This window comes from Cydia fagiglandana, chromosome 4 (assembly GCF_963556715.1).
Source record: "Cydia fagiglandana chromosome 4, ilCydFagi1.1, whole genome shotgun sequence".
Classification (NCBI taxonomy): Eukaryota; Metazoa; Arthropoda; class Insecta; order Lepidoptera; family Tortricidae; genus Cydia; species Cydia fagiglandana.
This window is the reverse complement of record NC_085935.1, coordinates 18,087,702-18,109,507: the sequence shown is the minus strand read 5'-3', so window position 1 is coordinate 18,109,507 and position 21,806 is coordinate 18,087,702. Positions and strand designations below refer to the sequence as shown.

General features: G+C 38.7%; 5 protein-coding genes across 5 annotated transcripts; all 5 read right to left on the bottom strand.

Annotated features, from left to right (window-relative positions):
• Window positions 1-285: 285 nt before the first annotated feature.
• Window positions 286-2,986, bottom strand: LOC134664175 (trypsin epsilon-like). The gene is made up of 3 exons (XM_063520763.1): window positions 2,507-2,986; window positions 1,275-1,417; window positions 286-504 (listed from the first exon to the last, which is right to left on the bottom strand). Exons 1-3 carry the CDS (start codon window positions 2,957-2,959, stop codon window positions 345-347), a joined length of 756 nt encoding a protein of 251 aa, XP_063376833.1. The 5' UTR covers window positions 2,960-2,986; the 3' UTR covers window positions 286-344.
• Window positions 2,987-7,660: 4,674 nt separating this feature from the next.
• Window positions 7,661-10,644, bottom strand: LOC134663361 (hypodermin-B-like). Its single transcript, XM_063519724.1, has 4 exons — window positions 10,383-10,644; window positions 9,242-9,438; window positions 8,836-8,981; window positions 7,661-7,820 (listed from the first exon to the last, which is right to left on the bottom strand). Exons 1-4 carry the CDS (start codon window positions 10,642-10,644, stop codon window positions 7,661-7,663), a joined length of 765 nt encoding a protein of 254 aa, XP_063375794.1.
• A 421-nt stretch (window positions 10,645-11,065) lies between these two features.
• On the bottom strand, window positions 11,066-14,813 carry LOC134664174 (hypodermin-B-like). Its single transcript, XM_063520762.1, has 3 exons — window positions 14,354-14,813; window positions 12,294-12,439; window positions 11,066-11,242 (listed from the first exon to the last, which is right to left on the bottom strand). Exons 1-3 carry the CDS (start codon window positions 14,783-14,785, stop codon window positions 11,077-11,079), a joined length of 744 nt encoding a protein of 247 aa, XP_063376832.1. The 5' UTR covers window positions 14,786-14,813; the 3' UTR covers window positions 11,066-11,076.
• A 2,167-nt stretch (window positions 14,814-16,980) lies between these two features.
• LOC134664173 (mite allergen Der f 3-like) lies at window positions 16,981-18,458 on the bottom strand. Its single transcript, XM_063520761.1, has 3 exons — window positions 17,962-18,458; window positions 17,483-17,628; window positions 16,981-17,152 (listed from the first exon to the last, which is right to left on the bottom strand). The coding sequence occupies exons 1-3, from the start codon at window positions 18,415-18,417 to the stop codon at window positions 16,993-16,995; spliced, it is 762 nt and encodes a 253-aa protein (XP_063376831.1). The 5' UTR covers window positions 18,418-18,458; the 3' UTR covers window positions 16,981-16,992.
• A 1,103-nt stretch (window positions 18,459-19,561) lies between these two features.
• On the bottom strand, window positions 19,562-21,224 carry LOC134664172 (hypodermin-B-like). Its single transcript, XM_063520760.1, has 3 exons — window positions 20,706-21,224; window positions 20,030-20,175; window positions 19,562-19,791 (listed from the first exon to the last, which is right to left on the bottom strand). The coding sequence occupies exons 1-3, from the start codon at window positions 21,159-21,161 to the stop codon at window positions 19,632-19,634; spliced, it is 762 nt and encodes a 253-aa protein (XP_063376830.1). The 5' UTR covers window positions 21,162-21,224; the 3' UTR covers window positions 19,562-19,631.
• Between the last annotated feature and the right edge of the window lie 582 nt (window positions 21,225-21,806).

Here is a 21,806-nt window from a genome sequence, read left to right as displayed (position 1 = left end):
TAAAAAAATACCATAAAAATTTATACTTAGTCATATTTTAAAAAAAAAACACTGCGTTCGAACGCCAAAGTACCTCGGCAGAAATGAGTACATTTCATCCCTTGATTGACAATCTACTATTGCTGTATTGTGTTTGTATTTACGTCGGCGACCCACAATCCGATCCGATTTTCTATATTCTTTATGCAGTTTCAGGGTTCGTCCATAGTAAAAGTTGTCTAGTAAGCCTAAAAGAAGTACATATTCATATGGTCAAACATAGGTAACATAGACCGTTAGTAGTGTGACTAACATGTGACTAATAAAACAAAACAAATCAAAATAGAAAATAATGTGATTTCTTCCTAGTCGCACTTTAATTGTCTCGAGCTGCGTTTAATCCAATCGTAGAAATATGAGACGTTGGTGTAGACTCCCAGACTGCGCGACACCCGAATGTCTTTGTACGAGTACACCCCAACGATTATTAGTCGCCTAATTACGAGGCCGCTGCCTGTATCTCCACTGCGAACAAAAACACAATAAAAAGAATTATTCACATAACAGTTAAGCCTAAAGGATGACTCACGTACTCACGTTAGACCGGGCCGTGTCCGGGCCGGAGCTTCCGGCGCATCGTTTTCAATGGAAAGCATCACGTGATCGCCAGTCATGTCATAGAAAAGTAAGCGCACAAATCTCCGGCCAGGACACGGCCCGGTCTAACGTGAGTCATCCTTATTCTCTGTATGGTTTTCATCAACAGTCCGACTCCACCACAACACTATGCGATACGTAGGTGTCCTGTTGAAGAAATAATCCAAGTTCCGCCATGTGCAGAGTGCCTGGCACGGCACATGCGCATATAGGATTCCTCCCTCCCTATGCGATGTAGGTACTTTCTAAAGCACCCAGAGGAAAGAATTGAGAGAGGCCTACTTCCTCTAGATATCGAACGAGACGGTCAGCTAAAACTTTCTCAAGCACTTTATATAAAGTATGTAAGCGTCCGGAATACATTTATTTTCTTTCTTCTTTCTTTCTTTCTATACCTCGGCCAATAGCAGATGGTTGAACTAGAGGATGGCCCTCCTTGGGCATCACAGGACAATATTTGCAGACAGCAGACGCTTCAGGAACTGTCCAGTGCGAAGACATTTGATGAAAACTTCTTTGACCCACCCATAACTCTGCAGCAACTAACAGTATCCGTCACGCTGTCTGGTTCTGAGGCTGCACGTCTCTGACTATGGCTTTAATAGACCTAGGCTTATGTTGACGGAGAGAAAATTTACCTAGAAGGGAAGTCACTACCATTTTCTTCCCCTCCGCAAATAGTTCCTTCGGGTAATTCGTATAAGACTTCTTTGCATTTTTCTCGAGTCCACAATTTCTGGTATACGGTTTTTATCAGTTTTGTATCCTTGAATCTAATTTCCTGAGAAAAAAAATACTACTTAATATACATATAATAAGGTAGAAGGTAAGATAGGTAGGTAGGTGGAGTACTCGTCACCGGCCCAATTTCCAAATACATTTAATATTTACTCCGGTACAAAAGTTTATAATTAAATGTCACCCTTCTGTCACCGGCTAATGACGTCATTAGTAATAGAGGTGACAGAAGGGTGACATTTATTGAGCATTAGCATGTCGAGCACTGGGACCTTAATCTACAAGGTGTAACATGAGGAAACCGAATAATTTTAACCACGCATTTCTGAGGTCAAAAGAAGGAAAAAATGTAATATGAGTTTAGGTCAATTTCGCTAAAAAAAAATTTTTTTTTTGTTTTGTTTATTCAATTTTTTGATGTATAATAAAAAATAAATGTTATCGGTAAACTTATTGTTACTAAAAATTGAATTTTACATTTTTTTTCGTAAAACCTTCTTTTTGCAAAGTGTTACTTGTCACTTTTTTACATCTATCAATAAGGATATTTAGACTACGTCCCATAGCAGCAACATTACCATCAAAAAAAGCCTTTTACATCATGAAACAACAAAAACTTGTTTATTTTTAAATTAATATTATCTCTAAAACTAGGCGTTTTTAAAAAAAAGTTTATAGGACTATTTTGCCTCTAAATATGATCAGGAATACGCTGTTAAAATTATTCGGTTTACTCATGTTACACCGTGTATATATTTACTCGTTTATGAAAATGTGGTTATATATCATGAGTTTAGTATTAACTAGCGCCCCGGCTTCGAGGATCACTCTATTGATAGGTGAAAATCGCATGAAAATCCGTTCAGTAGTTTTTGAGTTTATCGCGAACAAACACACAAACAGACAGACGCGGCGGAGATTTTCGGCGCGATTCGGGAAAAGAATTAGAGATTCACTAGATATGAAATAGCAAAAATAGTCTTTACTATTTCATATCTAGTTAATCTCTAATTCATTTCCCGAATCGCGCCGTTAGTTTCATAAGGTGTTGTTAAGTTGAATTAGTATTTCAAAAATAAAAATAAATTAAAATGTATTGTGTTGTTGTAGAATACTCATCATCTATACGTACTTCGATTGCGCCCCATCCGACCAGTTCAGCTGTCTTTTCCTTCGGTGGACGCACCATAAGAATCAATCTCTTCACATAATGTCTTAAATACAGTTTTTTTTTCAGTTTGCACAGAGCTATGTCGTGGCTCATGGTGAATATATCCCATTCGCTGTGGAGCTTGTATGCTTCGACGCGGTAAACATATCCTTGATACTTATCCTTGTGACCAACGGTAGCTGTTATCTCGAAAAAATCATTAAATGTGAAACAGTTCGCGGCTGTTATCAATATATCTTGGTTTAAAATAGATGAGCCGCATCCATAGGACTCGTCGTAGCCATTAAACAACAGAAATCCCGCCCAAGGAAAATATGTCAAATTTCGTACATAGTCACCCCCGACTATAAACCCTTCGCGTTTCCCCATTACACATTTAAAACTATATATCAAAACGAATAGTCCGGCGGCCATTGTTACCAGTAATCTAGATTTATTGGTTGCTTATCAGCCAACGAAAAGTTGAAAACTAATTAGTCGCGTGAATTGAAAATTGTGTAGATACGCGTGGTTAAGAAAATGTAATTAGTCTTAAAAGATGTCTCACGCTAGACCGGGCCGTGCCCAGGCCGAGGCGTCCGACATGTCATTTTCTATGACGGCTGAATGGTGATCAGATCACGTGGTGCTTTCCATAGGAAACGAAGCTCCGGAAGCTCCGGCCCGGCCACGGCCCGGTCTAAAGTGAGTCGCGCGCTGTACCCCTGTAAATTTCAATCGATAGCGTGACGTGACGTACGCGTTTGCATTAAGTATCATTTCGTATGAGATTTTGAGCTTCAAAAACGTCCCGCTGGGCGTTCAAAATCCCATACAAAAATAGACGTAGGTAACGTAAACGCGCACGCTCGTCACGCCATCGAATGAAACTTACACTAGGGTTTCTGGCTCCGTAGACAACATAATGTCAATCGCTAACGCTCCGTAGCGACTGTAACGCAACTGTCACTGTCATACTAATATGGAAGAGCGTTTCGATGGCGAAGCGCAAGCGATTGTCACCTTGGCTAGGCCGCCCATGCGAATTAGTACGTCGCTCCGATGCATGAGTGACATGAGCGTGACAGCACTATGATGACCCGCTCGCACACCGGAGCGGTCGGTGTACGAATCCGCATCCAATGTGAAGACTGCCTTAAGTTAATTGATACTTGATTGTTACGAAAATTAAGCACTTATTACACGTTTTATTTTATAAGTGAGTTGACTACGTTATTTTACGATACTCTATGTAATTTGTTCCAACGGCACTTACTATTTATGTTAAATGCTTGTGTTTAAAAAGTACAATGAAAAAGTACCTAAGTACAATGAAATACAAAGCAGTTAGTAGCCACACCGCTCTATTTATTTTAAAATTTTATAGCCATAAGGTAAATTTTATAAATAATTTTTAAGAAAAAAAAACCGACTTCCATGGGGGCCGATGAAAGATTATTGTAGATGGTACACTATGTAGAAAAGGAGGTAAAACCACCCACTTTTCTACTAGCATTTCGCTTCTGTATAATGGCTCCTCTACAGGATGGGCCAACGCCGCCCACTCCAAGGGACGCAGCCATGCGGTAGAATGAGATAGCAATATCACTTGCTCCCTCTAACGCATAAATGCGTCCCTTGGAGTGGCCGGCGTTGGCCCATCGTGAAGAGGAGCCATGAGGGTCGTAGTTCTAGCCTAACCTAACCCACTCCTCAGACAGCAGTTCGGTTCTGTGCGGATCGCAGTTCGAACCTAATCAAACCCACTTTTCAAGTAGCATTTCGTTTCTGTAAGGCTCGCAGTTCTAACCTAACCTAATCCTTGTTCGGTTCTGTGAGGATCGCAGTTCAAACCTAACCTAACCCACTTAATGGCGCATGCCGTACGGTGTACGGGGGTTTAAGCGGGAGGAGCTAGTAAGATTGGCATCATCGTACTTTATACCTACATTAATTTTATGGTAGGTAATCATAGTTGTTTATTTAGTTAAGGTATCATAGTGGTTTTCTGGGTCAAGGTCCGGGTCCGAGTCCGGGTCCGAGTCCGGGTCCGAGTCCGGGTCCGAGTCCGGGTCCGAGTCCGGGTCCGAGTCCGGGTCCGAGTCCGGGTCCGAGTCCGGGTCCGAGTCCGGGTCCGAGTCCGGGTCCGAGTCCGGGTCCGAGTCCGGGTCCGAGTCCGGGTCCGAGTCCGGGTCCGAGTCCGGGTCCGAGTCCGGGTCCGAGTCCGGATCCGAGTCCGGGTCCGTGTCCGGGTCCGAGACCGGGTCCGAGTCCGGATCCGAGTCCGGGTCCGAGTCCGATTCCGAATGCGGGTCCGAATCCGGATCCGAGTCCAGGTCCGCGTCCAAACCGGATCCGGGTCCGAACCGGATCCGGGTATGAGTCCGAGTCCGGGTCCCAGTCCAAGTCAAAATCGAAATTCGTAATCACCAAACGTGTACCATGCGTCATTGAAGAGTTCTGTTCTGGTTATCATCAGCAGTTCCACTTCATCAAATGCGACAGTTTTTAATGTAAATACTTGATTTTCTGATGTAAATACAAAAATCTCTATACGCATGCCTTTAAGATTTGAGGAGTTCCCTTGATTCCTCATGGATCCCATCATCAGAACTCGAGCTTGACAAAAATGTGGCTTAAAAACTTAACTTGCTTAACAAACATAACGAAGAGGACAAATCGCCAACCGTGAACTATGCGTCGTTAAAGAGTTCCGTTCTGATCATCATCAGCAGTTCCACTTCATCAAATGTTACTTTTTTGAGTGTATATGCTTGATTTGTTGATAAAAACCCAAAAATCACTATATGTATGCCTTTAAGATTTGAGGAGTTCCCTCGATTCCTCATGGATCCCAACATCAGAACTGGGTTTTGACAAAAACGGGACCAATCTGTAAGCATATACATTCAATCAAAAAAAGAATTTTCAAAATCGATCTAGTAATGACGGAGATATGGAGTAACAAACATAAAAAAAAAATAAAAAAAAAAAAATTTTAAGAAAAAAAAACCGACTTCTATGGGGCCCGGTGAAAGATTTTATGGCAGATGGTGCACTATGTAGAAAAGGAGGTAAAACCAGTACTTTATAGTAGCATTTCGTTTCCGTAAGGGTCGTAGTTCTAGCCTAACCTAACCCACTTCTCTGATAGCAGTTCGGTTCTGTGAGGATCGCAGTTCGAACCTAATCAAACTCACTTTTCTAGTAGCATTTCGTTTCTGTAAGACTCGCAGTTCTAACCAAACCTAACCCACTTTTGTTCGGTTCTGTGAGGATCGCAGTTCAAACCTAACCTAACCCACTTAACGGCGCATGCGGTGCGGTGTAAGGGAGTTTGAGCGGGAGGGGTTTGGCATCATCATACCCACATTTTATGGTAGGTAATCATAGTGGTTTATTTAGTTTAGGTATCATAGTGGTTTTCCGGGTCAAGGTCCGGGTCTCTGAGTGAGAGTCCGGGTCCGAGTCCCGGTCCGAGTCCGGGTCCGGGTCCGGGTCCGAGTCCGGGTCCGAGTCCGAGTCCGGGTCCGAGTCCGGGTCCGGGTCCGAGTCCGAGTCCGAGTCCGGGTCCGAGTCCGGGTCCGAGTCCGGGTCCGAGTCCGAGTCCGAGTCCGGGTCCGAACCGGATCCGGGTATTTATGAGTCCGGGTCCCAGTCCAAGTCAAAATCGAAATTCGAAATCACCAAACATGTACTATGCGTCGTTGAAGAGTTCTGTTCTGATCATCATCAGCAGTTCCACTTCATCAAATGCGACAGTTTTTAATGTAAATGCTTGATTTTATGATGAAAATAAAAAAAATTCTATACGTATGCCTTTAAGATTTGAGGAGTTCCCTCGATTCCTTATGGGTCCCATTATCAGAACTCGAGCTTGACAGAAATGTGGCTTAAAAACTAAACTTGCTTAACAAACATAACGAAGAGGACAAATCGCCAAACGTGAACTATGTCACTTCATCAAATGTCACGTTTTTGAATGTATATGCTTGATTTGTTGATAAAAACTAAAAAATCACCATATGTATGCCTTTAAGATTTGAGGAGTTCCGTCGATTCCTCATAGATCCCATCATCAGAACTGGATTTTGACAAAAACGGGACCAATCTGTATGCATATACATACAATCAAAAAAATAATTTTCAAAATCGGTCCAGTAATGACGGAGATATGGAGTAACAAACATAAAAAAAAAAAAAAATAAAAAAAAAAATACATACAACCGAATTGATAACCTCCTCCTTTGGGATTTGGAAGTCGGTTAAAAAAACATACAACCGAATTGATAACCTCCTTCTTTGAGATTTGGAAGTCGGTTAAAAAATAAAACTGCATGGTAACGGCACCAATGAGAAAACGCTTAACAGAACTGAAGTAATATTTCTACCTCGGTGTGTTAAAAGTTTAGTAATTTGAATGTCCTTTTCGTTTTCTTTATGTTTTCGACGTATGAACATCGCAACCGCAATTGGTGTCAACATTTTTATTTCCTCTTTTAAAACAGACGAATTAATATATAATTTTAACTTGAGCAGTGCCCTGTTGAACAGGGCACTGCTCTATGACTCTTGTTTCTGGTAAAATGTGTAAAAACTGATGTAAAATAAATACTTATCGTACAGGATTTGTGATGTTTTGCCGCGTCCATCATAAGGAGGTTCACCACAGGTATTAAAATGTTTCCTTACTTAAAATTGGTCGACAGCCTACACCATGCGGACCTTGATTCAGACCTTAAGATAGGTCTTTAAGTATTAGTCTGAAGTTAAGTAATTCTATTGTGTTAAGAATATTAATCTCTTTATATTTCATTTACATGCATTTAATGATGACATTTAAGGCTGCTATAAACTTGTGTAATTGTGAAATAAAGTACTTACAATAAAATACAGAACATCAAATTGTGTAACGCAATGAAATAAGTTAACATAATACTAATTACCGTCGGCCTAAGTCGCAAACCTCGTAACTCCATTTCAAGGAAATTTATTAATATAAATTTATTAAAATTATTATTGCTACCTTGTAATACTAAACTTATAGTCGCAAACATCGTAACTCCCCCGGAGGAGTTACGAGGTTTGCGAATTAGGCCGACGCCACATGTCCTTAACTACGCTTAACTATGTATTTTATTCACATAATAATCGTTTTGATTCGCTCACAATCCAATCGTAGTAGTAAGCGACGTCCGTATAGACCACTACGCTGCGAGAGAATTTCACGTTTTTGAAGGACACCAGCCCAATGATTATATTGCTGTTAACTAGGAGACCACTGCCTGAGTCTCCTCTGCGGCAAAAAGAAAATAATAAGATAAATAATATAGGTAAGTGTGGATGCGGTATAAGTAGGTATGGCAGGCCCCAATTTCACCACGGTGACAGGTGCGACAATTGTAAAACGTCACTGTTGCTGACGTCACAGGCATCCATGGGCTACGGTTACCGCTTACCATCGGGCGGGCCGTATTGCTGTTTGCCACCATCATTGTATTATTAAAAAAAAACTTTATTATATCGGGTAAAACAGATATTTCTCTTGCTAAGTTTATGACAATTGTCACAAGAAACACTACAATTGTCACGAAATTTCGACATATAATATAACTCATTTCCTGTCAAGATTCACCGACAATTCTACAAATATGTCGACTAGAAAAAATAATTCTTGTATCACAACATAATTGTAATACATACAATTGTAGCAAAATGCCTGTCATGTTTGTAAGTATTTCTATATAAAATATTTATTAATTTTTTTTATTATTATTATGAATGGGCTTACTCATGGCCACAGACTAGCCGAGGCGTAGACGTGGCCTACGATGGAGCGAGCTCGCCCAGAAGGTGCCTGGTATTGTAATATGTCACCTGTCGCTTGACAATTGTCGCTCGATATATATGTCACTGACAATTGTAGCCGTGGCGAAATTGGGGCCTTCTTCACATTGTCAATAGCCTTGTGTTTATTACGAGTTCATACATTAAGGATGTTGTCCGTTTTATTTGATTGTAGACTGTGTATAAGCACTTTATGTGTTTAGGGGAGAACGAGGTGAGTTGTGACAAAGGAGAGTTGTGACATCGTCGATTTTTGGAATCTATTAACTAGAAACTAGGTCGCAATAGCGCGCGTTTTTTAGTTCAAGTTACGAGCTAACAAACGCACACCGTTGCGACCTAGTTTCTAGTTAATAGATTCCAAAAATCGACGATGTATCAACTTTCCTCTGTCACAACTCACCTCGGTCTCCCCTACTTCGATTCTGTTCACAAAGACATACAAATGATGGTTATATACTTACCTAGAAGCAAAATTTCCTTTATCTTTAAGGTCACCTCCACAAATAGTGCCATGGGGTGCAGTTTTGACGATTTTTTTGCACGTGCTATATGTCCAAACCTTCTGTCTCAAACGTTTGAGCTGAACTGATTCTAAGTAGTCGATTTCCTAAAAAATAATAATGTAAGTATGTTTTACAAACTAACTATGAATTGTACATTATGTATATACTTAGTTACTATATATTATAATATACTAAATTTAAGTATGTACCTAACTTGTCACTAACATAACTACAATTAGTTATCTTAATTGTAGTTAATTTTAGTTTTATATTTATTTTATAACACTTATTATATAATAAATGAGTTTTGACAATAGAAAAAGTTAATATCAATAAATAATAATTGATGTAGGTAGGCACTTACTTCATATGCGCCCCAACCAGTCAAGACAGCTGTATGTGTTCTCGGTGGCTGCCTCATCAGTAGCACCCGCTGTACTGTCTCCCCCAGTGACAGTGGTTTCTCCAACCCACACAAAGCTATGTCGTGAGCGATAGAGGGCAGTTTCCATTTTTCATGCAGCCTGAATTCGACGACACGATACAGTTCGCCTTGCTCAACTATAAATAAATAATACCTTAAAATGGTTCTAGATTGTGTTGTGCCCCTGTGGAGAATTAGGTATGCTCCAATTCTGTAAAATTATTTAATTTTTAATATATTCAAATATTACCTATATCTCAGTAAGGCCTAGTTTCCTCTCTGGGTTGGAAGGTCAGATGGCAGTCGCTTTAGTAAAAACTAGTGCCTATTTCAAATCATGGGGATTAGTTATCAAGCGGACCCCAGGCTCCCATGAGCCGTGGCAAAATGCCGGGATAACGCGAGGAAGAAGGAGATTACCTATATTTCTATGTTATTACCGAACATACATATATATTAGAAAGTAAATACATATATTTATGGGCGGCTACTTGGCACAACATAATATCAGTATTGCGATACAGAGGGAAATGCCGCCAGCATCCTTGGTACAATGCCTCAGGGGCCTATTTTAGATTTAAGCTAGTTATTAATTTCGTTTAGTTGTACTACTGTATATATATTGTATTTAAATAAATGATTTAAAAAAAATGCTGTATTGGTTATTAACTATTTTCTCTTTATTGAGTGTGTCTAATAATTTGGCGACGATGAGTATAACTTTGCGTCACTAATTTAGTTATACACATACAAGGTTAGAGCAAAAATACCACAAAAATGGGTATTTTTGCCCCTTATAGTTTAAGATCATCTCCTCGCGCTATCCCGGCTTTTTTGCCACGGCTCATGGGAGCCTGGGGTCCGCTTGACAACTAATCCCAATGATTTGACGTAGACACTAGTTTTTACGAAAGCGACTGCCATCTGACCTTCCAACCTAGAGGCGAAACTAGGTCTTATTGAGGCCCGATTGACAAATAAGCAGCAAATATTGGAGCAAAGTACGACCATTTTACGGTCAATAAATTTCGTTTCATTCGGACATCAGCCATAATTAAACACAATAAATTAAATTTAATACCTATCACGCTACCCACAGAAGCTATTACTTCCTGAGACTTATCCAAACAGTGCGCGGCAGTTATTAAAATCACTTGGTTTAATATAGATGACCCACATATAGTATAATCGTTGTCCGATACAGTTATCGCCAAAGAAGCGACATGAGGGTATTCTGTTATGGATTCAACATAATCACCACCGACTATAAAACCTTCGAGGCCTCCTATTACAGATTTGAAAGTGCATAGTAGAACGCAAACACCTATTGCCAATAATGCCATTATTACTATAAGAAAAGTTGTTTTCCAATTGGTTTAATTAAACAAGCAATCGTGTTTGTCACAGATCATAGCCTATGGCGATTATGGTTAAATTAAAAATCAGCTTTTGATGTTAATGCGTTTAATTTCCCGTATTGTTATCATAGTTTCACCATGCATATCTGTCAGGCTGTTTAACAGCATTGCCCAAAGACCATCTGCTAGGAAACTATAATTATATAGTCACAATTATTATGAATATTGAAAGTTTTAATCATGCCTACAAAGTGGTACCTAATGTATATTTTTTTCAAAAAGATAATCTTCTCATCGCTCTTAAACTAGGGAAGATTTTTTATTATGCTATATAGGACGGAGGATCAGACAATAAACATAATAATTATGATGACAATATAATAAAATAAAACTGTACACGTTTTTTTTCTTGTATATTCAATAAAAAGAGCATGCTAATCGTTCCGATGTGCGTACGATCCAATCGTAGTAGTATGGGACATCCGTACAAATCACCAGACTACGCGAGACGCTGACGTCTTTGTACGAGACCAGCCCAACGATTATTTTATTGTCAATTAGAAGCCCGCTGCCCGAGTCCCCTCTGTAAAAGAATATATACTTTTGTAAGAAAACTGGCCTCAAACTGTCTTGCAGTTTGGCAGTAGGTACTGTTTGAATGCTACTCGTATATTTTGTCTTATAAAATAAATGGTTAGTACCTAATACTTACTGTGCGTTCATGTCTTCATTTTTATATCTAATAACAGCCACGCTACACTAGCTTCTCCCGAGCGTCGGCGGCGTCTAACTATTCAACTGATTTGAACTTTAAGATACGTCAAATAATAGATCTAGAAGCGATATGCATTAGATGTGTCAGTGTCAAAAGCGACGTTTTTGTTTGAAGAAACGTCGCTTTTGACACTGACATATCTAATCCATATCGTTTCTCGATCTATGTATTAACTGACCTACCTTAAAGTTCGAATTGGGCCGCTGCTGTTCGACGCAACGTTAACGCAACTGCGCTACGATGCCATTTTCCATAGCGCTACGCTCAAAAGACGCTAGTGGGAGGGGCCTAAAATATTAGGCATGTTTTTAAATAACTTGTAACTAACATAATAAATTATGAAAGAAAAGTGACCAAGGCTGCCAGAGCCCGGGGCTGGAATCGAATCAGCGTCCTCTGCATTCGGGTTACTGTGGCAATAATACTTTTACCAGAACTAAAACATGTACCTAAACCTACCTACATTGCAAATATTGCTATTCTTACCTGAGTGAATTACAAAAAAATGTACAGTATAGTTAAGCACCTCCTGTAATTAGTCTAAAGTTAATTGATCCCACAGTTAAGCCATTTATATTTAAGTTAGATGCATGAAAGTGTGTTAGCGTATGCTATATAGACTTATATGTGTACGAATTAAGTACGATACAATACAATTTACATAGTTAATTTTCGCAACACAAATGAATCAATTAAGTTAAGATTAGTCTTAACACAGCTTCTTAACTGCGCTTAATTGCAATTCACTCACCTTAGTATAGAAAGGCAGAAAATAGAGTATTAGATTTAAAAACATCGATCTAGGCAGAATAGGTCACTTTCTGAGTACTGGTTTACAAAAACGTTAGAAACAATTTACTTGGAAGCAAAATTTTGTCTCGCACGACTTTCGCCTCCACAAATAGCTCCTTTGGGTAGCTGACGTAAGATTTCCCTGCACTGTTTATGAGTCCATAGCTTCTGTTTTGTGTGCTTAAGCTGTATTGATTCAGTAAAGAACTTTTCCTGAAAATGAAGTACCTATATAAGATATTCGGAAACAAGTAATCAATTAAAAACGACGGCGTAATTTTATGACTAAACAAAATGGCGACTAAGTATCCCGATAGTCGCCATTTTGTTTAGTTTTTACTATCATATCTTTAGTGACATTCGGACAATTAAGAGAAATTTATTGACATAAGAATCAACAAAATTGACACACCTGTTCAGCCGCTATACTCGATATATCTTTAGGTATTTAAATAAAAGTAAACAAATAATTTGTACATTTTCGGGTAGTTATAAAAGTATAGACGATCTTTCTTCATTGATTACTCAAAACAACCTTGATTTGGAATCCATACGGGACTGGGCGTGCAAATTTGGTTTGAAAATCAATGCTAGGAAGTCGCAGGCGATTATTATTGGTAGTCCTTATTATGTAAGCAAGCTTTCGGACATGGTGGTACCCGACATTTTGTTTGATGGGACTAATATCCCTCTCTCCTCTACTGTCCGAAATTTGGGTATCACCATGGATCAGACGCTTTCTTGGTCTCCCCATGTTGCTGAGGTGAGTAAAAAAGTTTTTGAATCCCTCCACTCTCTTCGACGGCTGCAGAATTTTCTCCCTCTTCATACTAAACTGACTCTTGCCCGTTCGCTCTTGCTCCCTCTGCTAGACTATGGTGACGTTGCGTATCTGGACCTTAATGAGGAATTGCTGGATAAACTTGAGCGTTTACAAAATGTTTGCATCAAGTATATATGTGGCCTCCGTAAATATGATCACGTCTCCAACTTTCGCTCCCAGCTCGAATGGTTACCGATCCGCCGACGCAGAGATGTGCATGTCGTGTCGTTGCTGTTCAATATACTCTTCAACCCCCGTTCCCCATCTTACCTAACGGAAAGATTTAGCTATCTGGCTGAAGGAAGTGATCACCGTTTACGATCTAGCTGTAATCTCACGCTTACTATTCCGCCTAATAAGACGCGAACATATGCAAATTCTTTTACGGTGCGCGCTGTGAAGTTGTGGAACGAGTTGCCCCTGTCGCTCAGGCGGTCCCAGTCTGTGGCGTCACTCAAGGCTAATCTGAAGAAGCTTTGGCTTTCCAATCAGCGTGATCTGTTTAAGTACTAACCTTTATTTCTACTTTAAACTTGTATTTATATATATATATATTGTATTGTATGTATGTATTTTATTCGATAATATTATTTATGTATTTTATGAGTTGACAATACGTTAGTTTACTTTTTCTAAATATTACTGTACATCCCGTAAGTTTGTCTGTCTGACCTGACTGGAGTTTTCCTCTCATCTAATCGAAGGTTAGCTGGAAGAGATCCCTTATAGGGATAAGTTCGCCTTTGTACTTCCATTACTGTAATTTATTTTTGTAAACCTGTGTTGTGTACAATAAAGTGATTACTACTACTACTACTATAAAATTTATTTGTTAACCAAACCAATACAATACCACCTGGATCTGTCACTAAACGACCTGACTTTAACTTACATTATTTGATCATGTAATGTTTTTATCTACCCTCAACTAGGTTAAGGAGCCATTTGAGGGTGGATTTTTTTATATTTATTTAAATACCTAAAGATGCAGACTTTTATAGAGTTCCACAAAGAAACAGACATATGTACATATGTAGACTGCTAAACACATTATCTTTCTTTGCGTCGAGTAATTAAATATCCAGGGAAAAAACCATAAGATCCATTTGAAAAATGTGTCCCAATCTCATGTCGTGCCTTTAACGGTTATGCTTATATGCTTTGTCGGTCAGTTATGTATGTAACGAGACTGTTTTATATTCGATAGATATCATGCAAAATATACTGTCATCGTTGTTAAGCGGAACTCTTCTGTTATATTAGTTTTTATGATGTGAAAAATATGTAATAAACATGTAACTTACGTCGGTGGCACCCCAACCAGCCAAGTCAGCTGTCCCTGCTCTCGGTGGGTCCTTCATCAGCACCACCCTTTTCACGTTAGATCCTAATGTTAGTGGTTTCTTCAATTTGCACAAAGCTATGTCGTTTTTATTTTTTTCTAAATCATTAGAGTCCCATTGGTCGTGTAACCTGAAGCTTGCAATACGGTACAGCGTTCCATTCTCCCTGTTCACGTTACCCACAGAGGCTGTACCTTTTTTAATGCCATCTAAACAGTGCGCAGCAGTGAGCAAAATCAATTGATTCAATATAGACGACCCACATATAAATTCTTGTTTCGAGTCCGCGACTTCCAAATTCAAAAAAGCGACATGAGGAAATTTTTTAATAGATTCGACCTGGTCACCCCCGACTATGAAACCCTCAAGTTTTCCCTTTACTAATTGAAGCATATTTATTAAGATAAAAAGTCCTACTGCCGTCATTTCTTGACGTAAAATATTCATTCGAATGGCTTATGGATTAATCGTTAACTGTCACAGATCGTTGCTCGTAACAATCATTAGGTTAAATTAAAAAAAGGCCACGGAAGTGTACAGGAAAAAGGCTCTAAAGCACGATATTTTTAATGGCTACAAATATAATGACCACCAAAAAATACATTGGTACCCTAAATAAAAAAATCATGCTTACCAAAAAAAATTACTGAACACCAAAAAAATAAGGCCTAAAATTACAAATGTACCACCATTTTAATTACGACTGCACTTCAAATTGTATTCGAATACCAAATATATTGAATGATTACCAAAAATCATTAATGATCACCAAATCTTGAAGACCAAATAAATGAGATATTTTCACCTAAATAAACCACTATGATACCAAAAAATTTATACATATTACCAAATAAAGTAAAATGATGCCAAAATTACTAGCCCCTCCCGCTCAACCCCCGTACCCCGCACCGAATAACTTAGGTAGGCATACTGAAATGCTACTAGAAAAGTATGTTAGGTTAGGTTTGTACTGCTATCAGTTAAGTGGGCTAGGTTAACACTGCGACCCTTACAGAAACGAATTGCTACTAGAAAAATGGGTTAGGTTAGGTTTGAACTGCGACCCTTACAGAAAAGAAATGCTACTAGAAAAGTGGGTTAGGTTAGGTTTGAACTGCGACCCTTACAGAAACGAAATGCTACTAGAAAAGTGGGTTAGGTTAGGTTTGAACTGTGACCCTTACAGAAACGAAATGCTACTAGAAAAGTGGGTTAGGTTAGGTTTGAACTCCGACCCACACAGAAACGAAATTCTACTAGAAAAGTGGGTTAGGTTAGGTTTGAACTGCGACCCTTCCAGATAAGAAATGCTACTAGAAAAGTGGGTTAGGTTAGGTTTGAACTGCGGACCTTACAGAAACGAAATGTTACTAGAAAAGTGGGTTAGGTTAGGTTTGAACTGCAACCCATACAGAAACGAAATGCTACTAGAAAATTTTGCTTTGCTTTAATAGGATAGCAAGATTTAAAAATTTGGTTATAATTTTACATTAAAATGGAGTTCTAATTTTGGTGGTCATTTACTATTTTTGGGTTTACAATTATTATTTTGGTGTCATTTTATTTAATACTTAGGATAGCACGATGTAAAAATTTGGTTATCAATTGACATTAATTGGGGTTTGAAATTTGGTAATTATTTACAATTTTTGGGTTAATAATGATTAATTTGGTGTCATTTCCTTTAATAGGATAGTAAAATGTAATAAAATTGGTAATCATTTCACATTAAAATGGTGTTATAATTTTGGTGATCATTCATTATTTTAGGGTGGTAAAGTAGATTTTTTTGGTATTAAATTTTATTAAATCTGGTGATCAGTTAAATAGCAGCCATTTTTAATTATCTGTAATAGATTTAAGTCATGCAGTTCTTCAATTTGTTTTTCATGATTAAATAAAGATAATATAGGTCTGCGGGAGCCATTTTTAGATCCAAGAGCATTTTGCGAAATATATAAAAATATATATATAGAAATATTAGGCCTTAGGTGGTATTCGGGTGCAATGCAACAGGATTGAGGATGACTCACGTTGGACCGGGCCGTGTCCGGGCCGGAGCTCCGGCGCTTACTTTTCTATGACATGACAGGCGATCATGTGATGCGATCATGTGATGCTCTCCATAGAAAACGATGCGCCGGAAACTCCGGCCCGGACACGGCCCGGTCTAACGACATCCTTTACAGCAGTGGTCGGCAACCTTTTAGCAGCCAAGGGCCATATAGTTAACGAAGATGACGCGGGCCGCACTCTGGTAATATTTGTGCCTTTAGCAGACATTGTCGTTCGTCAGTATTACATACAAAATAGCCAGGGAGGCTCGCGGGCCGCGGGTTGCCGACCGCTGCTTTACAGCAATAGTAAAGTTACTACTACAGCGTTGCCGTGGGCAACATCGCTGTCAATTTCCATGATAAAATATTTTTGAAGCACAATAACAATAACATTGCCAATAACGCTGTAGCAGTAACAAATTTTCTTTAAAGTCAAGATATGAGGTAACGGAGGGTAGAGGTAATATGAGGTCGATGATGAGATGGTGACAAATGTCAAAGTTAAACTACATAATGGTACCAGTATTATTTTATTTTTATAGGTCAAGAGCACCTTAGACGTTTCGCTGTACGTTTAACCCAATCGTAGAAGTATGGGACGTCCGTGTAGATCACCAGACTGCGTGAGACGGAGGGGTCTTTGAAGGAGACTAACCCGATGATTATTTTGTTGTCTACTAGGAGCCCGCTACCCGAGTCTCCTCTGTAGGAGAAAATATTAGAAATTACTGTAGTAAAATCAGTATGTTTAAATATAAGCACACTCTCTCTGACATAATCAGATGTAGTGCATCTGCATCATACGAACGTGTGTATTTCAGTCAGTCTCTGTACAAAAAGTAGGTAGTGAGGTTGACTGAAGTAGCATGACAAATACGAACGTTTCCGAGGAAATACGATGGAAAACAATTATGCATTACATTCGCTAACGTCTACGCAATTTATAAGTCTCACTCGCACTAATATGCGAGTTATCAAGATACAGTGGTAAACGAAATTAAAAACTAGCTTAGATCTAAAATAATTAATTTACTTTGAAGCGTAATTTCCTTTGGCACGAGCTTCGCCCCCACAAATAGTACCTTTGGGTGCCCGGCTAAAGACTTTTCTGCACTGTTTATGATTCCACAGCTTCTGTCTTGTGTGTTTCAGCTGTATAGTGTCTGTATAGTCATCTTCCTAAATAATAAAATAAATTAAATGAAAAATCTTTATTCTTAAAACTAGCATACATATTATGTATTATAAAAATATATCTTAAAACTACAGAACATGATGTATGCGATAATTGCGATGCAATAAGCAACCTCGCAGTAGCAGGGACCTTAAAAATATATAGATAAGATGATTTTAAAGCACAGTATGTATAAGTTACTCCATCGATCGTTTACTAGCTAGCTGCACTCAGACGGCAGAACAATGCAGTAATACTCCTACATTGCAGGTCCTTGACAAATGTACCAGATACTTTATAATATGAATTATATCAATAAGTATTGAATACGTGCTTACCTCGGTCGCGCCCCATCCAGCCAAGTCAGCTACCCTAGCTTTCGGTGGGTGCTTCACCATCACCACTCTTTTCGCCATATGTCCTAACGCAACCGGTTTCTTCAGCCTACACAAAGCTATGTCGTGTATGACTCTAACTGTATCCCAACTTTCGTGTTGCTTAAAACTCGCTACACGATGGAGCCTTCCAATCTCCCTATTCACGTTACCCACAGAAGCTGTAGCTTTCTCAGTGTCATCCAAACAGTGAGCGGCGGTTATCAAAATGAATTGATTCAGTATAGATGATCCACATATGTATTCATAGTCTGAATTAGCCTTGGACATAGTCAAAAAAGCAACATGAGGGAATTTTCCTATAGCGTGAACATAATTACCCCCGACTATGAAGCCTTCCTGGTTCCCTAATACTAGTTTAAAGGTATATATAAAAACAAAAAGAGCTATTGGTGTCATTTCATGTCTTTAAATGGTTTTCCAGTTTGCTTATCGGTTTTTCGATGTTGGTCATGAATGATTGCCTATAGCGATCATAATTTTAAATTAAAAATTCTAACCGACACTTTTGCCTATTATTTAAGAGAGTGCAAATTAAAGTAGTTAAGTCTAAATAAGTATTATACGCTACACTAAGCTAAAATAAATTTGACATTCGTGAAGACGTATTCATATATGTATCAGTTACAATAGTCGTTATTATTCTAGATAACTTAGGATGGATTATGCGATCAATAACACAAACGCAATTCTTCCTTACAAAAGTTACCAGGAAATCAAGAAGGTCCATACCTTATGATATCGAAATGGTGGCCTCTCCATCCATGGTGCGGTGTAGGTACCTCTACTAATAGAGGTTTTGCTCAAGGGTGTCCACTTTCCTCTTTTTGGTTATCAGACATGCAGTGACATAATAATATTTTAAATTGTCCGTGTGTGTGTAGTAGTAGGCATATGGATGATTTTTGGAAGTAGTGGTCAGGCGGAAGAATTTAAAAGACGCAAAAATCATGATGCAAAAATCTGACACGCGTATTCGGGAAACGAGATAATCACAAGATCTAGAGACGATATAGAGATCAACTAGATTTACATTAGATATCGACTAGATGTGACTTGGATATCTAAGTCGTAACTTGTCGAAATCGTTCAAGAGGGCCTCCAGAATCGCGGAAACGTTAAATTTGACATATCTATCTTACAAATATCTTTAAATTATCCATATCGTAACTTGTTGAGGTCTAGTAGAGATCTAATACATTTTCCGAATCGAGCCGTGAGCCTAATTTTGAACATATTGGTCAATTTAGAAATAGAATTCTCAGCTAGTAAAACAAAACCACCAAATAATGTTCATATAAAATGTTGCCAAGACGAGTAGAGACCATATGGCTCGCACTGTTAAAAAGCCATCACACCCTAAAGATGACAAGCGCTAACTAACAAACTCGACACCTTAGTCAAAATTATGTAGCTTGGCCATTTCGTTACTGCAAGAACTATTGTATAACAGAAAAGTAATGAACAGGATTACATTGGGGTATGTTGTTGATACTAGCTGAACAACAATTTCATATTTATAATAACAAGTATACAAATTTCAATGTTATTTTATTTTCCTTTCTGTACTGTCATTACCTTTTTGGCAATATAGGTATTTACATTATAAATAATTAAGAGCAGGTTAATCGTTTCGCTGTGTTCATAATCCAATCGTAGAAATATGAGACGTCCGTGTAGATCACAAGACTGCGCGAAACGCTGGTGTCCTTGTAGGAGACAAGCCCAACGATTATTTTGTTGTCAACTAGGAGGCCGCTACCAGAGTCTCCGCTGTAGAAAGAAAATGGCGGCCATGTTGGTAAACTAATTCTCAAAAACATAATTAAACTTGTAATACGTTAGTTTTAATTGGTAGTTGCAGTGAGTTGTATTTTATAAAATTGTTGATGTATTGTTATTATTTTTACTTGTACCTACTTCTGTAAATTCAATGTTGACAACGAGTGAAAGTGCCGTTGTGGCCTATTTGCTTAATAAATGTTGAAGTTTTGAAGTTTAGGAAATTTACCTAGAAGCGAAATCTGATTTTGCTTTACTTTCACCACCACAGATAGTTCCTTTGGGTGAATTGTGTAAGATTTTTCGGCACTGTTCATGAGTCCATAGCTTCTGTCTTGTGTGCTTAAGCATAACTGTATCAGAATACATTTCTTCCTAAAAAAAATCATACTCTGAATTATTTCATAGTATTTATAAACATGTCATTAAGGATAAACACCAGGTATGTACACCAGAGTGCCTACCGCGAACCACGTTCGACGTGTTGCCTCCATGTCACACTTACGTACGAATTTACAAGTGCGACATAGAGGCAAGACTTCGAACGTGGTTCGCGGTAGCCCCTCAGAAGACCGGTGACACGTTGAGGGTGTTCCAGCTTCGATCGTGCCACTACGTGCATTCCAACTAGTTTGTGGTGCGCGTGCCGCGACCGCTGCGGGGGACCATCGAGTGCGCCGACTTCTGGCCGATAGGCGTCGTGTTTCGGAGGTTACGGGGCAAACTGCCGAATCCGACACAAGAGTAGCCGATGCAACGGAGCCACGCCGTTTTGTCGACTAAATAGTGTTCAGTTTTAAGTTTATAAAATACATATGTTTTTATGTTAGTCTGTAAGGTATTTGTCATATGGGCCTTGTTGCCTGATTTACATTTCTAAATAGAATAATAAAATGTAAACTCACGTCGGTAACGCCCCACCCAGCTAAGTCAGCTATTCTCGCTTTCGGAGGCTTCTTCATCAGCACCACCCTCTTCACCGTCGGTCCCAACTTTAATGGTTTCTGCAGTCTACACAGAGCTACGTCGTGATTAATGTTAACCGTATCCCACTTCTCGTGTTGCTGGAACTTTGCTACACGGTACATCTTTCCCTTTTCCCTGTCCACATTACCTACAGAGGCAGTCGCTATCCCGATGTTATCCAAACAGTGCGCGGCAGTTACTAAAACCAATTGATTTAATACTGAAGATCCACATATATATTCATCGTCTGAGTCAGCTACTTGCAAAGTCAGGAAAGCAACATGAGGGAATTTTCGTATGTTTTTAACATAATCGCCCCCGACGATAAATCCTTCCTCTTCTCCCAGTATTAATCTAAAGCTAGATATTAAAACGAAAAGTCCTACAGCCATCATTTCTGTGCGTGAAGTAATTGTTCAGTATGCTTATCGATTAATTATACTTCATTGCCTATAACGATCATTGATGTAAATTAAAATTTTGCTTTACCAAACTGTATACCAAAATTAGGACGCGCAAGTTGAGGGTTCTTCAAATAAGTTCGAAAATGTTTGTCTTATTCTAGCAAATTAGATTATGGACAAGCTTAGAATAAAATACATTATTGTACTATTCTAGCGCACGACGAAGTTCCATTATAAAACCGAATTAAGGAAAATCTGTTATTGTATGTAAATACATTCATATTATTGTAAACATTACGGGGCAAATTATAAACATAGTTCTGTCTCTTATATCAAAGTTCTGTATTTTATAACAAAGATCATGCTCTGGAAGAGGGTCATTGTTGTTCTAAAAGGTGTGCAGAAAATGATACGTCTCTGCACTAGAGCATTTTAGGTTCCAAGTACGATTTTATTATTTTGTTTGCAGTTTATTATTTTGTAAGCAATTGAAATTTTTTATACAATTTCTATTCTGATGTTTGACTCCCAACCCATAAATAACAATAGTTTTGCCTGCATTTTACTTTCCACGATTCGAAATTAAAATTAACCCTTAACATGGCAAGACATGAAATAATGTATCCACCTATTTCA

What these genes read in the sequence shown, in the direction of transcription:
- LOC134664175 (XM_063520763.1), bottom strand. Translation starts at nt 2,959, where the DNA reads ATGGCCGCCGGACTATTCGTTTTGATATATAGTTTTAAATGTGTAATG. An exon ending in TCGGATGGGGCGCAATCGAA is followed by an intron (nt 1,418 to 2,506) that starts GTACGTATAGAT and finishes TTTTTTTCTCAG; the next exon opens with GAAATTAGATTCAAGGATAC. An exon ending in GGTAGTGACTTCCCTTCTAG is followed by an intron (nt 505 to 1,274) that starts GTAAATTTTCTC and finishes TTTTGTTCGCAG; the next exon opens with TGGAGATACAGGCAGCGGCC.
- LOC134663361 (XM_063519724.1), bottom strand. Translation starts at nt 10,644, where the DNA reads ATGGCATTATTGGCAATAGGTGTTTGCGTTCTACTATGCACTTTCAAA. An exon ending in TTCTGTGGGTAGCGTGATAG is followed by an intron (nt 9,439 to 10,382) that starts GTATTAAATTTA and finishes ATTTATTTATAG; the next exon opens with TTGAGCAAGGCGAACTGTAT. An exon ending in CTGGTTGGGGCGCATATGAA is followed by an intron (nt 8,982 to 9,241) that starts GTAAGTGCCTAC and finishes ATTATTTTTTAG; the next exon opens with GAAATCGACTACTTAGAATC.
- LOC134664174 (XM_063520762.1), bottom strand. Translation starts at nt 14,785, where the DNA reads ATGCTTCAATTAGTAAAGGGAAAACTTGAGGGTTTCATAGTCGGGGGT. An exon ending in CTGGTTGGGGTGCCACCGAC is followed by an intron (nt 12,440 to 14,353) that starts GTAAGTTACATG and finishes CTTCATTTTCAG; the next exon opens with GAAAAGTTCTTTACTGAATC. An exon ending in AGACAAAATTTTGCTTCCAA is followed by an intron (nt 11,243 to 12,293) that starts GTAAATTGTTTC and finishes ATTCTTTTACAG; the next exon opens with AGGGGACTCGGGCAGCGGGC.
- LOC134664173 (XM_063520761.1), bottom strand. Translation starts at nt 18,417, where the DNA reads ATGACACCAATAGCTCTTTTTGTTTTTATATATACCTTTAAACTAGTA. An exon ending in CTGGATGGGGCGCGACCGAG is followed by an intron (nt 17,629 to 17,961) that starts GTAAGCACGTAT and finishes TTTATTATTTAG; the next exon opens with GAAGATGACTATACAGACAC. An exon ending in AAAGGAAATTACGCTTCAAA is followed by an intron (nt 17,153 to 17,482) that starts GTAAATTAATTA and finishes TTTCTCCTACAG; the next exon opens with AGGAGACTCGGGTAGCGGGC.
- LOC134664172 (XM_063520760.1), bottom strand. Translation starts at nt 21,161, where the DNA reads ATGATGGCTGTAGGACTTTTCGTTTTAATATCTAGCTTTAGATTAATA. An exon ending in CTGGGTGGGGCGTTACCGAC is followed by an intron (nt 20,176 to 20,705) that starts GTGAGTTTACAT and finishes GATTTTTTTTAG; the next exon opens with GAAGAAATGTATTCTGATAC. An exon ending in AAATCAGATTTCGCTTCTAG is followed by an intron (nt 19,792 to 20,029) that starts GTAAATTTCCTA and finishes TTCTTTCTACAG; the next exon opens with CGGAGACTCTGGTAGCGGCC.